The sequence below is a fragment of the Hipposideros armiger genome, unplaced genomic scaffold (assembly GCF_001890085.2).
Source record: "Hipposideros armiger isolate ML-2016 unplaced genomic scaffold, ASM189008v1 scaffold_262, whole genome shotgun sequence".
Classification (NCBI taxonomy): Eukaryota; Metazoa; Chordata; class Mammalia; order Chiroptera; family Hipposideridae; genus Hipposideros; species Hipposideros armiger.
The window spans coordinates 1,306,935-1,321,706 of record NW_017731612.1 but is presented as its reverse complement, the minus strand read 5'-3'; the positions used below and the strand labels follow the sequence as shown (position 1 = coordinate 1,321,706).

General features: G+C 46.1%; 1 protein-coding gene across 1 annotated transcript in view; it reads left to right on the top strand.

Annotated features, from left to right (window-relative positions):
- The window catches only part of LOC109390276 (bifunctional heparan sulfate N-deacetylase/N-sulfotransferase 4), a 188,539-nt gene that overhangs the window by 72,588 nt on the left and 101,179 nt on the right, over positions 1 to 14,772 (top strand). Inside the window, exon 5 of the mRNA XM_019656544.1 lies at positions 12,030 to 12,117. Within this exon, the coding sequence (XP_019512089.1) occupies positions 12,030 to 12,117 (88 nt within the window). The remainder of the gene's footprint in view (positions 1 to 12,029; positions 12,118 to 14,772) is intronic.

Sequence of the window (14,772 nt, the reverse complement as noted above, 5' to 3'; positions counted from 1 at the left end):
TGATTTTGGAGAATTCAAATAAAATTTGCACAGATATGTCAGGATTAGTTAATGTCATTGAATCTCTGATCATATTTGGTGGCCTAAAAGAAATACGCTTGGCAAAACAAAGTGTATACATGTGTTGAATTTAGACACTTATTCAAATTAACACCGTGCTGCAATGTCCATTGAGCTCCATGGATAAACAAACTATGGTCCATCCATACAATAGAATGTTATTCAGCAATTTAAAAAAAAAAGAGCTATCAGGCCCCAGAAAGACCTGGAGGAATCTTGAGTGTGGATGGCTCAGTGAGAGGATTCCCCTGAGGGCTGCATATTGTGTCATCCCAACTAAAGGACGTCCTGGAAAGGGCAAAGCTATGGAGCCAGTGACGAGGCAGGGTTGCCGGGGAGGGAGGGATGCGTGTTGGGTGCAGGGATTCCTGGGCAGCGTCCCCACCCCGCAGGACACTGTCATGTGGACACATGCCCTTCTACGTTTGTCCAAACCCATGAATGTGCAACACAAGGCCTGAACCCCAAAGTGCGTATTCGCATTAGTCAGGCTGTATTGATGCTCACTCATCAGCTGTAACGAGTGGGGGGCCTGTGCGCAAGTGTGAGATGGCGGAGGGTGTGCAAACTCTATTTCCTGCTTCATTTTTCTTTAAACCTGAAACTGCTAAAAAAGAAAAAAGAAAGAAAGAAAAAAGAAAAAAGTGACTCTCACAGCAAGAAGGAACCCACGGAGACACAGTTAAATGTAACGTGGCATCCTGAAGGAATCCCAGGAAAAAAGGATATCAGGGGGAAACTGAGAAAAATATGAATAAAGTACAGACTTTAGTGTGCGATAATGTATCAGTGTCGCTTCATTAACTGTGACCAGGCGCCACCCTGATAGAGGATGCGCTGGGCGCTGGTGGGGTGGAAGTCTATACTATCTTTGCAGTTTTTCTGTGAATCTAAAAATACTCTAAAAAGTTTATTGAAGAAAAATATTTACTGCTCATATACATTAAGCCAGGACCAATGCTAGAAACATAGAAAGGTACATAGTAGGTTTCATGCATAAATGTCAAGTTATTAAAGGCATATTGAAATTGAAGGCATCTGTAGATAAAACTACTTTAACAGAGTATTAGCATTTGAAATCTTCATCAGTAAGCAGTGCGCAGATAACAGTGATCTGTGCGTGGGATGCATCTGTCATCAGAGCAAAATGAAAATGTTTCAGGTTTTAACCTAACCTCACTATTTCAGGGCAAATGCTGCATTTAATTGTTATGCTCAAATCTCTTGGTTTTATTTGTTCTAAAATTAGTAAGTAGCAAGTTGTTAATTCTAAAATTAACTTTAAAATTGATGACTAGCAAGTTGTTCGTTCTGTCAGTTAGGACAGGACAGGACCATATATCACTGAAATCCACCTGCCCAGGGGGTGGAGGTGCTTCTCACCTGCACAAGCGGATAATTGAGGATCCAGGAACGCACAGCTTGGCAGCTGGTCCTGTGAATACACACATTCTTAGATCTCAGGCCAGGGCCGCACGTCCTTTACATTATTCAAAACAGCCCCCCCAAATACTGACTGGCCTTTGCCGCGTGCTCTGTGGCAGCGCCCTTGAGGTGGGCTTTTCTGGCTCCGTTACATGGCCTGTGTTCTCTCAACCCCTAACTCATCCATCACGCGAAGGCCCACACCGGCCCCCGCGGCCTTATTGATCCCCGCAGCCCTTTTGGTTAGGAGAAAAGCCACTTTAATTACTTTGGCTGACTTTCATTTTTCACAAAGTCTTAGGCCCATTAGCTATCATGCTGTAGTGTTCCCATTTGTCTTAAATTCAGATGCACCTTCGTCTCCCCAAATTGATTGACTGTCTGTATTCTTAAGAAACCACCCCCCTTCCAGCCCACACTAACGGTGCTTCTCTGAGAAACCTACAAGAGCTCTCTCTCTCTTTCTCAGCTTCTCCTGGGGTGGGTAACCCCTTCCTCCTTCACCAGAGGTGTTTTGACCTTTAATTAAAAGGAAAATTTGTTGTCTTCCTTTGAGAAGACAGCAAATAATGAACTCATTAAAATGAGGGTGGTGTTCAGACCTTGGAGCAGTAAGAGTTGAAGTCTCATTAGCAGCTAACAATGCAGAACCCAGCACATAAATAACCCTAATCTGGCTCCGCAAAACGTCTGTGTGCTGTAAATGTGAACAGGACCTAATGTTTACCGTCAGCGATATCGAGGGCGTGAAGTTTTAATGCACTTAACAAAGGAAAGCAAATTGCTTCCTATTAGCCGTCAAACGTTAACACAGAAATTGCCCCAAAAAGTGTATTATGTAAATGTGGAATATGGTGGTAATTAACAAGCATATGCAGAAAATCATCCCCCCTGCTTAATAGATGCAGCAATTAGGAAGCATAATAAACACGATTCAAAATCTATAAACATAATGCTGGAGATTCATGTAAAATCATGCAGGATGTGAGAATAGGATTTTTAAAGAAATGTTATTCGTGGCCCAAGGTGAGAGGTATTTGCAACGTCAAAGTCAAGAGTCAGCTAATAAAATGAAACGTCCCTGTGGCTGATTAAATATCTTCTGTGAAAGAGATCCCTTAAGAACTTACTTTGAAATGAGTTACTACACGTCATTTACAGAAGTACGAAGACTTTTGTTTCAACAAACTCTAATACTGTGTAAAGTTTTTTTTTTATGCTAACTGATCCATAATTAGTAAAATAATAACTAGGAGTTTTATTTCCACAGTTCAATGAATGGAATGAAAGTATAAGTTAATTTAATAGCTAATATCTATACCACAATATTTACATAAAAAGATTGGTAATGATATGCTTTTCATTCTCAATTTTCCGATTCCTTAAACTAGGTTAGACCTTTGTTTCAATATTAATTTTGCTCTGCATTTAAACATGTATTCAATATTCTTCCTCAATTAAAAATCATTAGAACAGTATTTTTACTTGATAACTCCTTCCATTTTTTTCTCTAAAGTGTCTCAAAAACTTTCCTTTCATTCCACACAATTTGAGCTCTCACGAAAACACAGAAAGAAAGAAATATATTGTTGGGGTCAAATTTTCAATAGGTTTGGAACACCTGCTTTCTGTAGGTGACACCAGCTCACTAAATGATACCCTGGGTTCTGAGAGACACTTCCTTCAGTCCTGGAGACGAGAGGCAGCTGGTCATTTCCGCAGTGGTCACCTGATGCCCCAGATCTGTGAGCAGATCCGGGATCATCACGCCCCACCCTGAATTCCACCACGACCTGCGTTCAACACGTCATCTGATCGTGTCTGAGAACCTTTGTCTTCAAACTCTATCCCAAGTCTGACCACCTTCCTCCTGTTCCACCTGTCACTCATTCCTCGGGCGGCATGTCCTGCCTCCCTTCTAATTGTCCCCTCTTCTTACTTGGCCTCCCCCACCTGGCCAGCTCCTCACACGTCCACCGAAGATTTAAGGTGTGATGGGCAGCAGGTGTCTGCCCCATGTCACCCAGCGTCGCCCTGTGCATGACGTTCATGTCCTGTGTGCTGCCTGTCTCGGCCACCGGAACAGAAACTCCTACAGAAGGGACTTTGTTCTGTTCTAAGCTGGGTCTTTAGTGTCTAGAGCAGCGGGAGTTTACTCGCCACTGAAGTATTTTTTGAATAAGTACAGTCACATAGTTCACATGTTTGAGAATCTTTCCTGAAATTACGGTAAATTCTAAGAAGTATAACATGAGAGGTGGGTCATGCCAGTCACAGAACTCTACAGAGTCCCTTCACATAGAACACACTTTGATCATTGTCTTCTTTTGTTGGGAACTGAGCTGCAGTGGCACATGTCACCATTAACATGGTTTTGTTTTTGTTGTTCTCCTCGTGAGTATCTCACTCGTTTTCCTTCACCTCCGGAGAGCAGAGCTGGTAGACCAGTGGGTGTTTATCAGATGAGGTCATGGCCGTTTATTATGAATGTGGAAGACAATTAGGCTTTAAATAGGATTGGCTCTGAGGAGGTGACAAGATCTCACAGGAGCTTTTCAAAACTCAAGTTTTTGTCAGAGGGAGACACTCACCAGAAGATGGTCTGTTTACTAAATACAGGAAAAATCCACCTTAAAATATTGTCTCTTCCATGAATTGTGATGTATTCTGGTTATGGTTTCTATATCCAAGTCATGGTTATATGTAGATAATGACGTGTGTATTCCTGTCTGGAACAAAACCTAGAAATAGATGTAGCTTTACCATGCGGACAGTGTAATGAGAAGATTCACATTTGAGCTTAAACAATAAATAAGCTTTAATGCCTTAATTGCATACAGACCGACATGTGATTCAGTATTTAGCCTTTGGAAATGACTTTTGTGACATGTGTTTAAAGGTATATGTTTCTGACTGTGTGCTTGCAATGTGTTCAACTATGTATCATGAAAAATTTCCAAAGATTTATAAAGTCGATTGTGAAAATTTTAACTAGTCCAGATTTATTCAGATGTGGTAAAATAACATGCAAATGAAACAGAACTGTTTTCACAAGCACACTGTGTGTGTGTGAGTGAGTGTGTGTGTGTGTAATTATGTATATATAATTTTTGAAGGGGCATGGTATGTTAGCAGGACCTAGGACACAGCAGACTCCTCGGAAGATAGAAGTTGTTGATAACTGTTTGCTGAGCACACTTTCCAATGGAGTTGAAGCTTTTGGTATTCACCTAAAGTGCATTTGGTCACTACAAGTAGGTGTGTTCATTTGTAAATACATTTTCTTTTAATTTCACCTGTTACATAAACTCATATTTGTTAAATACTGAATCTATACTTTTACAATGACCAAATGAAAAACTCCAATCATTATACATTCAGTTCTATTATCAGTAATAGTTCTTTTTTTGTTTGTTTTCTAAGTCATCAAGGGGATGTCCTTGGTTTTTGTTTTTTTGACACTCCTATCCTTTTATTCAGATATGTCAATATTCTAGTTGAATGGTACTTTTAACAAATCTAAACAGTTACGTTATCATGTACCACATTGATGGAGTAGACCCTCGTAATAAATAATACATTTGTTATTAGATGTAGATTATTTATCCATTTAAAAATAGATGTCCTTCCCATTCAGAAAGAAGCCAGATGGATTCCCTGTGGGGTGGGAGACGTTTGTTAGGCGCCTCCTACCGGATGTGTCATGCACGTGTCACTACCCAGCAGAGTCCGTGCTTGTCCGGATCACGTGCAGATCAGCCAGTGGCTCATTACTGCACACACTGTTTCCGCCTTACTCACTCGTCTCAGTTACTGTGCTGTCGCCTGCCCTGCCCTGACTGCAGCTTGACCGGATTCGCTCTGTTAATGTAGCAAATAAAAGCAAAACAACTCTATTTTTATTAACAGCAAGTTAAGGAGTAAAGTTAAACTGCATGGTTTGTAATCTTCAAGCCACACCTACATGAATCATCTGTAGTAAGGAAATGTCCTGGAAACGTCCTGCGGCCTTTAACTTGAAATTCGTTTATATTCGGGGTAAGGGACGTTGGGAATTGAATCACACAGAAGGCAAGACGCTGCTGTCCCCAGAAGAAGTAGCTGAACCTGCAGACATTGCGGGCAGTCTCACTGACGAAACCTTTGCTGTCCTGGGACAGGGATGATGTGAGCTGACAAGGAGCCATTTTTTCTCCTTACTCTTGAACGAAATGGCTGTGGAGACAGAACTTGAAATGAAAACCCCAAACACCCGCCATCTACAGGAGTCCCCATGAGGTTCCAGGACATTTTAGGAGGACTGCCACAGGACGCCCCTGGCAGGCTGCCTCCACTGTGCCAGCCATCTCTGAAGCCTCCAGGACCCTAAACATCTATCTGACAGTTCGGATGTGCCAAGGCCATTGAAGAAGGAATTGTATAAAAAGGATATTTTCTGTGCTCACAAACGTTCTGGAATTGTTATGACACAATGGTGAATGAAATAATGATACAATATAGCCAATGTGCAGGGACCTCAGTGTTGGAGAAACTGCGAACCAACTATTTTTAGTGATGGACTTAGAGGCGTCAGCTGCTGCCCCAGCCAGCAGTTCCTGCTCATCCGAGTTGTGCGAGTAAGTCAGCCCACAGACGTGTACGGAGGGCGGGGAGGGTGACTGTGGGGGCTGGAGGTGACAAGCCACGAGGAAAGCAGGGGAGGCGTCTGCAGCAAGAAGGCCGAGATTTAACCTTGATGAAGGACGGAGTTGCCTTGGAGGCTTTCATTTTTTAAGGCCTAAAAAGTGAGAATTATACTCAGGGATATTTCTTATCTTTAAGGACAAAGTAATGTTGTTATGAAAAGAACTTAATAGATGTTTTTTAATAACTTCTCAACAGGAAAAAAAAATGCTCCCAGACTTAATGTCTCATTTACTAAAAGTTTAATTGTTGCTTTGGAATACATCTCCACACTCCCAAACTATTAGAAAGGCCGAGGCTCTGTGGGGACAGTAACCCTGCAGCAGTAGAAGCCACTCCTTTGCACAGGTTGCTCACAGGAGCTAATGTGCCCACATGGCTGGGCGCGTAGGCAGAGTCACGTTTCACATGAAATCACAAGGATTGCAGCTGGATTGGATACCAACTATGTGCCGTCAAGGACCCCGACCCCGGGAGGCACCCCTGCCTCCCAGGGTTTAGCCATTCACTCAATGCTCTCTCCTAAGACACTGTCTCAGATTCAGGCCGGTGGGAGGGTGTGGTCCTGGCTAATAGATTGGGGGAAAGCTAAAGTAAGCTAAATACATTTTTTTTCTGTTAAAGAGTTCAGTATCTTAATGTGAACCGAGAAGCTCCCAAGAGGAGTAGAATACAGAGTGTTCCTCAAACACTTGAGCATGGAATTATTTTTTTCACAGAATTAAAGTTCATAGACCTCATGACCCGTAGATCATGTTTTCAGAAATACTCTCCTGTGATCAGAATCCCTGTTCCGCTGGTTATTCCCTCTTCTGTGGCTAAACCGCCCATGAGGACTCAGGACTGAGGGCAGTCCAGCTCCCACGCTTCACGGACTCCAGGCCAGCCCAGAAGTGGGGACTGTGTCACGGCCGTCACGGCATTTTTGTGAAGTGGGCCGCACACACTGGTCAGGCTTGTGCAGGGTGGGGCGGGCTGCATCCTAAAGTTCTCACTGGACGCAAAGAGCGTTTGGGCCAGTTCAGTGCAGGTCCTGACTGAGAAACCCTGTACTATTATGAGTTATAACTACGTTCCCCCCCATCCTTCCCCGATAAAGGTTTGGCTGTTTTGTGTGGTGTGTGCATGTGTGTCTCTCTAGTTACCTGATTCCTGGCCAATCCTGGGGCCGTCTGTTCGTCCCTGGGCTGACAATGACGAGTTTCATTCCATGTCCTCCAGGAAGCCCCATAGAAGGCGCTTTTAGTTACTGAGGCTGTCATGTACTTACATGCCGTGGCCAGGAAAATAAGACAGTCATTTCTGTCATTACTTTATAAAAAGCTTCTAAGGAAATAACCATGCTGCACAAAGTCTGAACTTTGAAGTTACAATGTATATTTATCTGTTTACTACTCAAAAAATCTTGTAGGTCATGATGGAGACTTCCGAGCAAAGCTTACAGGAAAAGTAAATGATATAGTTGAAGACGATGCTCAGAGGAGCTACTTGTGAAGGAGCATGTCAGTGGTTTGAGTATTAATAATACTGTCTGAAGGGTCAGATTTATTTATCGGATTCAGAATTCCAATCCATGAGGCTGAACATGGACAAGATGGAAACAGGTCAGAACAGGATGTGCTCACAGAGCGAGGCGCCCTGTCTACCGGGACTGGAACTGAGAAAGCAGGGAATTGAGGAGAAATCGGGGCTGATGAGAACGGGCAGGACTTGTCCGCGCTCAGGAACCTGTTCCCAGGAAGAGAGCCGAGTGCTAACGAGGAAGCCACGCTGACCTCACACACTTGCAGAGCGGACTGGTCAGCGGCTTAGAATTCTGTGGACACAGAGCCGCCCAGGACACTCCAGAAACCACATTCAGAGCAGAAGACAGCTCCACCCACAGCCACTGGGAAGGGACCGGAAGACACATGGTGTTGGGCTGACACAATCCAGTAAAATATAGGACACTAATGCACTTGAGGTTTACTGGTTTCTAGAACCTCCATTGTGTTTGCTGATAATCTAGTGGATGCAAACGCTTCGCTTCTGTGACCCCGGCCAACGCCAGTTGACAAGGTCAGACTGATTTTTAGTGTTTCCCTTGGCTATGCCGGTATCGTAATCAGCATCGGTTTAACCTCCCGGTTGTCACAGTAGTTGTGCTCGGACACCACTCCCCAGCCCGTCCCTGCTCTCCCCTCTCCCCGCAGCTGGTTCCTGAGGCTTACCCTCCCATCTGAGTGGCAGAGGCAGGGAAGCGGGCTGCCGTAGGACAGAAAGCCCTGTCTTCCGTGTTCGGAGCCATGAAGTGGTTTCAGCACCAGCTTTCGTGAGGGGGCGTTGATTCTTCCCCAGCTCACGACGCCGAGGAATCCGAGCAGCAGAGAAACCCACTCCGCTCACCCCCACGCCCGCACACCACACAGCACTGCTCACGTCTTTCCGTGCCGCAGGAGAAGCCGTGTTCACGTTTTACTGGAAACCTGCAGAAGTCTCCTGTGTGGCTTCCCGTCTTCGCCCCAAGTCTCCTACCGCTCCTTCTCAGCAGTGGGCAGAGGAATCAACATACAGTGGAAATCATATCCTACATCAGATGAGGCAGAAGACGCCCAGGTCCCTCCTGACACCTACCTCGTGTCACTGGCCTCTTTGTCGGGGACACACTCTCCCAGGCACGGTTGACCTCTCATTTTTCAGGCCTCAACGAAATTGCTGCTTTTTCAGAGAGACCTTCGTAAGCCTCGTAGCCTGTCCTGTTGAAATGCAGGTCCCCAATGGTAGTTCCGAGAGTAACATATGCCATAATTATGTCTGCACCACCAGTAACAATTTGCAATTAATCGTTTGATTGATTTGCCATGGGTATCACTTGTGTGCCTAAAAAGAATGTAATCTCCATGAGAGCAAGAAACGTGTCAGTTTCGTTTGTCAGACGCTTAATTCCAGAACCTTACAGAGCTTACTTAGTGTCTCTGCCTCTTGTTTTCTTTCCCTATTTGTAAAATAGGGTTAATGAAGGGACCGTGGGGAGATTTAAAGGGCTAACTCAGGTGGTTTTGTATGTTTTCATTACTATCTGTGCCGCTCTTCCTATACCAGTGAAAGACGTGGACACTTCCCTTCCTGGAATTTTGAACTCTAAAAGAAACAGTTACTTACACTGAAGGAGGAAGGCTTGGAACCTTTTAGGATTTTCTTTTTCTTTTTTTTTTTATCCATTTGTTTTATTTTCACTTACAGAAATTGTCATGTTTACTCCCACTTTAGTCAAGATTACATGTTGACAGGCTGTGGCTAGACAACTGCACTCTTTCAGCCACGGGAAGGTTGGCTCCGTGTAGGTAACTGGCACCCACGGAGGAGAGTCCATGCTCCCCACCCCCGGCTGTGAGCTTGTGTCACTGGCGGCCTGTCACGTGCGGCCATGAGACGTCCCACTGTAAGTGTACTGGGAACCGCAGGGCCTGTGTAATGGTGGGTCCGGGTACCAGGGGTGTCCCTTACCATCAGGAAAACTGAGGCTCCGTTGGAACAGGGCGTTTGGGCGGAGCTTCCCGGATGGCTTGCGGACGGGATGGGGGGCTGCTGGAGGCTCACGGGGCACAGGACAGACGGAGACAGGCGTGGAGAAGTGGAGGCGGTGCCGGCGGCTCAGAGGACGGGACTCGGGGAAGCAGCTGCGCCTTTCGTTACTGGGAAACGTGGAGGCTCCGTGGTCCCTGGAGGCCGGGAGACACTGACCTGTGGAGCGCCCACGAGCAGTGTTCATTGAGCTCCCACTGTGCCTGGCGCCGACTGAGCTCGTGGGTGTCTGACACAGTGTAGTGACAGCAGCGTGAGGCAGGCATTACGCATTGGGCAGGTGAGGGCAAGGATTCGAGGGTGAGATGACCTCACGAAGCAGAGCTGTGACCACAGGGCAACGTCAGAGGCTGACCACGGGGTGACATCAGGTGCTGTCTTGGACCTTAGCCCGACTGCAGAGACTGGAGACGGAAGGGGGCAGGGTTAGCAGGTGGTGGTGTTTCAAAAGCCCAAGGAAGATACAGTGAGGCCTGCTAAAGTGGGGGGCAGTTGGTTGGGGGGAATAGACTGTTTGATCTTTATTAGATTGACCCTAAGAAAGCATCTAATGTGTGCCCACCCCGACCCCCCAGTGTAAACTAAAGTACCTTCCACCCCCATCACCACCCGCTCGGGACCCCTTCCGTGGCATTTATCACGAGTTGTGATGTCACACTGGTGTGACTGCCTACTTAACACCGGTCCCTCTCTAGGTAGTAAGGCACAAGGTTTCTGGGCCTGCTTGACCGCCCAGGGCTGGCGCTTCTGCAGGAAATATTTACTGCATTTAAGGGGGGATGGCGGCACGTAAATGCAGACCAAGAGATCAGAGGGAGGAAATTTAGCGTGTGGGGTTGCCGTGGGGAGGAGAGTGGGGAGGTGGACCTTTTAAAAACCTATTTCAAGACACAGAGGCTCGGCACCGTGCATTAATAAAATACGAAAGCCAGGAAAAGGAACTTGCTAGAACAGGGTGTGTTACGTTTTATTGTCAGGCTATATGCCATAGTATTTACCAATATGCTGATCTCATTCACTCTTTTTAAAAATATTTAGTTCTTTTTGAGATGTTTTATATATGTGCATTTATATTTCATGTAACTGAGTCAAACTAAGCGGTCTTTTTTAAAAAATCCTGTTTCTATTTAATTCATAATATTTAAACAAATTTGGCCCAGATCATACCCAGTATAACTGTAATCTTAAACTACTGACTATATAGCTTATCGACCTGTTAGTTTGTTGGTCATTTTTTTACCTCTTTTTTTTTTCTTTAATTAAACTAATTTTAGGAGAGCCCTCTTGATTCTGGGGGAATAAATAGTTAGGGTCACAAGCTTTGAAGCAACGGCAGCCTCCATGACGAATGCTGCACAGACACTATCTAAACCTTGGTGCTTTGCCCCCTTACCGCATGGAAGGCAGTGACCGCAAGCTGGCTGCTGAACACCCCCAGTGTGAAGTGGGGTTCTCATTTCCTTCAGAACAAATAAGACCTCTTTAAAACTTTATTAAGTTTTTAAAAAAGCATCTGAATGAATAGGCAAACGGAAAATCCCAAGGAGCTGGCGTCCTGCCATGCTGCCTACGGGGACATGGGGCCCGCAGGGGAGGGTTGGCAGGGCCGGGGGGTCTGCTCCTCCCATCAGAGCGTGCTGACCCTGTCTGCGGACAAGAAGCCCACAGAAACGAGAGGCACTTCTGCCACATTCCGAGGCTCTTCTTTATGAAAACGGCTATTGTCCACCTGTCCTCCCCATTCATACCCCAAGCTTTGCTCTCAACAGCCTATAAAAAACACATTGCTCTTCAGTGTGTAAAGTAAACCCCAAGCTTTCAACTCAATAATTATGCCTTGAAAAATGATAGGGGAGGTAGCCCTGTTAGATAAGATGCTAAACTGCAACTCACACAGAGCCATCGTCCTACCCCTTACCTGCAAGCGCAGGACTTGTCAACATCCAATAATTCTGAAAACGTTTCCTCAAGAAAATAAGTATAATAACCCAGAATTCAAGAAATCTGACACAGAAATGAAAAGTGGTTTTAGCACTGGGTTAGAGAACTGCCTCTCAGTAATGTAGAGTGTGCTTAGGACTTGACTGTTTCTTAATTGGGTAATCTTTAATAAAAATAATAACAGTGGTAACTATAACACCTAGCGTAAGAATACCGCATACCAGCACCCATCCAAAACCCCAAAAGCAGCAAAGCTCATGTTATTTTGTTTTACTCATGCATACACATTTGAAAGAGGCTTCCCAAAGCTTCGTATTTATTTTTCTAAAATCATGTTAATTTCTTATTTATTTCAGGCATTACTAGAGACTCAAAATTTACTGCGCACTCAGGTTGCAAATTTTACCTTCAACCTTGGATTTTCAGGGAAGTTTTACCACACAGGTAAGAAGGGGCTTCGTGTTCTCAGGCAGCTACATGTGACTAGGAGCGCAGGTTTTAAATGCATCCTAAGTAGGCGAATGGAGTATGCAGGCTGGTTATGGGGAGAATGTGGGCGCGTATGTGAGTAGCAGAGCCCAGAATCAGTGAGCCGTTTGCTTTGGCAAATACTGTGGGAATCCAGGTGAAAGGAGGAAGAGAACGGGCTTTTTCAGTAGAAGAACCTGTAAGCACTGCGCTAAGTGTGACCGTGGGTCTCCTGCCCGCACATAGAGCGAGTAGGGAGCATAGTGACGATGATGACGGTGACAGTGACACTATACGAGTAATAATCATGGACACTGTTTTTAAATTGTCAGATAGTCGAGGTGACAGGCAGTTTTGTACCCGTTATTTTCCTTTGGAAATCATCCATTGATGAGAGAGATTTTATAGCCTCAATGGAATGTAACAGATTTTAAGGGCTATCCTTCTTAATTTACCTCCCCTTGCAGGATTTTCCCCTAAACTCATGATCAGGGATTTCGCCCAACACACACAGAGACCATCACAGTCAGGCTTGTCCATCTTGTGTCTGTCCAGCCAGCCAGCCAAAGGCGCAGCCACTGCACACAGTCTCAGAACCTGGCTGGTATTCAGATAACTCTGGGTCCAGTATTCTCACCTTGTCATCCACCTTCACCTCCAGAATTGTCAGAACACTGGCATATGATGCCTGGCACCAGCACAGAGAAAACCATATGCACAGAAGCGATTATCCTGTAATAATGGCAAAAACTCCCCGAAAGGTGTGTTGGAGCCTGCACGGCCCACAGCCTACCACCCCCCTTCCCCCCATTTCTGCGTCCTGGTGTCAGCCAGATGCTCCACTCAGGACTGCAGTTGTCACAGCACAGTCAGGACATTCCACCGTGTCATCCTGCAGGCGTGAACTTTGCGGAGTCCTTAAAACCACCCCACGCAAAGGTGTCTCCAGTTATGGCCAATGCAGCTCATTTCCCCTGAGAGACTCGGCGTGACCTCGCAGAACATGGGAGCAGTGATGCCTCGCAGGCTTCCTCAGCCCCTTGCCCTCCTGCTTGGAAACACGCAGATCTGTTTCAAGTCATAGAAGGGAAAGTAGTATTTAAATGAGTTGGTAAATCAAATCACTGCATATTTGAGAAGGGCACTTTGCAGAAAGCGATTTGGGTCATCGTATCTGCAGACGCAAAGCAATCCCAGCTTACAGTTTGAAAAGCGGCATGGTTTTGTAAATCTTCTCAAAGCCCCCGGGAGACATGAGTTCAGGCCGAGAAGTGCTGACGATGGAAGTCATGAAGCAGACACTGCGGCTGGACCGACTCACGCAGGGAAAAGCATGGGACCGTTTGGAGTTCACACGCAAAATTACCGCTTTGTCTTAAAGCGCTGTGGCGTGTGAGCAGAGCCGTGCCCTGGGCTGAGGTGTGCCTGGGTAGGCGCCTCCGCTCTGGCTCACTTTTCAAGCCCAGGCCCATTACACCTGCCTGGCCTTCCCGAGTTCATGTTGATGGAAGGAGCACACACCTCCACTCCCCTTTGTAATCCTGGTCAGGTGCACAGCGCACACCCACTAGGAAGTGAAGGGCATGATGGTCAGGTGCACAGCGCTGCTTATCGAGGCGGGCACAAACTTACATTTAATGACACCCCTTAAACGGACCTTGTGGACTCTTTACACTGATAGTGACCTAACAAAAGTTTTGGGAGAAGCGCCCTTCCGTCCTGCGCTTTAGAGGCCAAGTGACTCATAAGCATGTGCGCCCCAGGGGCTAACTTCCGTCACATAAACAACAACGTCAGCTGATTGGCTGCTCGAGGAAATGCACCTGTGGCGTTTTCCCACGGTGCCATCGTGCCACCTGAGTGCCTTTTCATTCACTGAGAGCAGTTACACGTGGGACCGCCCACTAGCGAGGGCGCACCTGCTCCCTGTGCAGTCACGGCCCCACCTGGACCGTGGGCTGTAGAGGAAAGCGCTGGCCCCACAGGTGCACCCATGTAACGGTGAGGAGGCGGCCTTGTCACAGGCCTGCCTGCCCGGCGCAGCAGGAGCTGGGCGATACGCCTCCTTGTCCTGAAGACACTGACTCACACACCCGCGTAGCAATGGCACACCCCGCCTTCCTCACGCTGCCTCGCTGTCTGTCCCGCAGGCGTTCTTTACTGTTAGCTTCTCAGTCCTTCTCCGCTAACATCAGCCTCCTCCCAAAAGCACATGTCGCCAAGCCTTCCCTACCAGTTCGTCACTCAAAGGGCCAAAGTGCAGGAGGAAAGACATATCACTGATTAAAAGGAAGCAATAAAAGTGTGGAGTTTGGAGAGCCACGTTGTCATCTGGAAATGGTGACGCTTGATTGAAATTGCACAGTGACAGCTCAGCTGAAAAATGGAGACATTCTAGCATGGAGACGCCTTCTAGGGCGGAAAGGCTACAAATGCTATTTTTTGTAGGACAGGATTCTGGGACAATCATGGCCATTCTTTCTAATTAATAATACGTTGGCTATGGCTCAGTTACTTTATGAATAATATTTGAAAATTGGATTCATATTGGCCTTTTCCGTGAGAGTTCATCTTACAAAAAATGGCCCTTTATATATAATGATTACCTTTCAAACATGAGAGTAAACACAA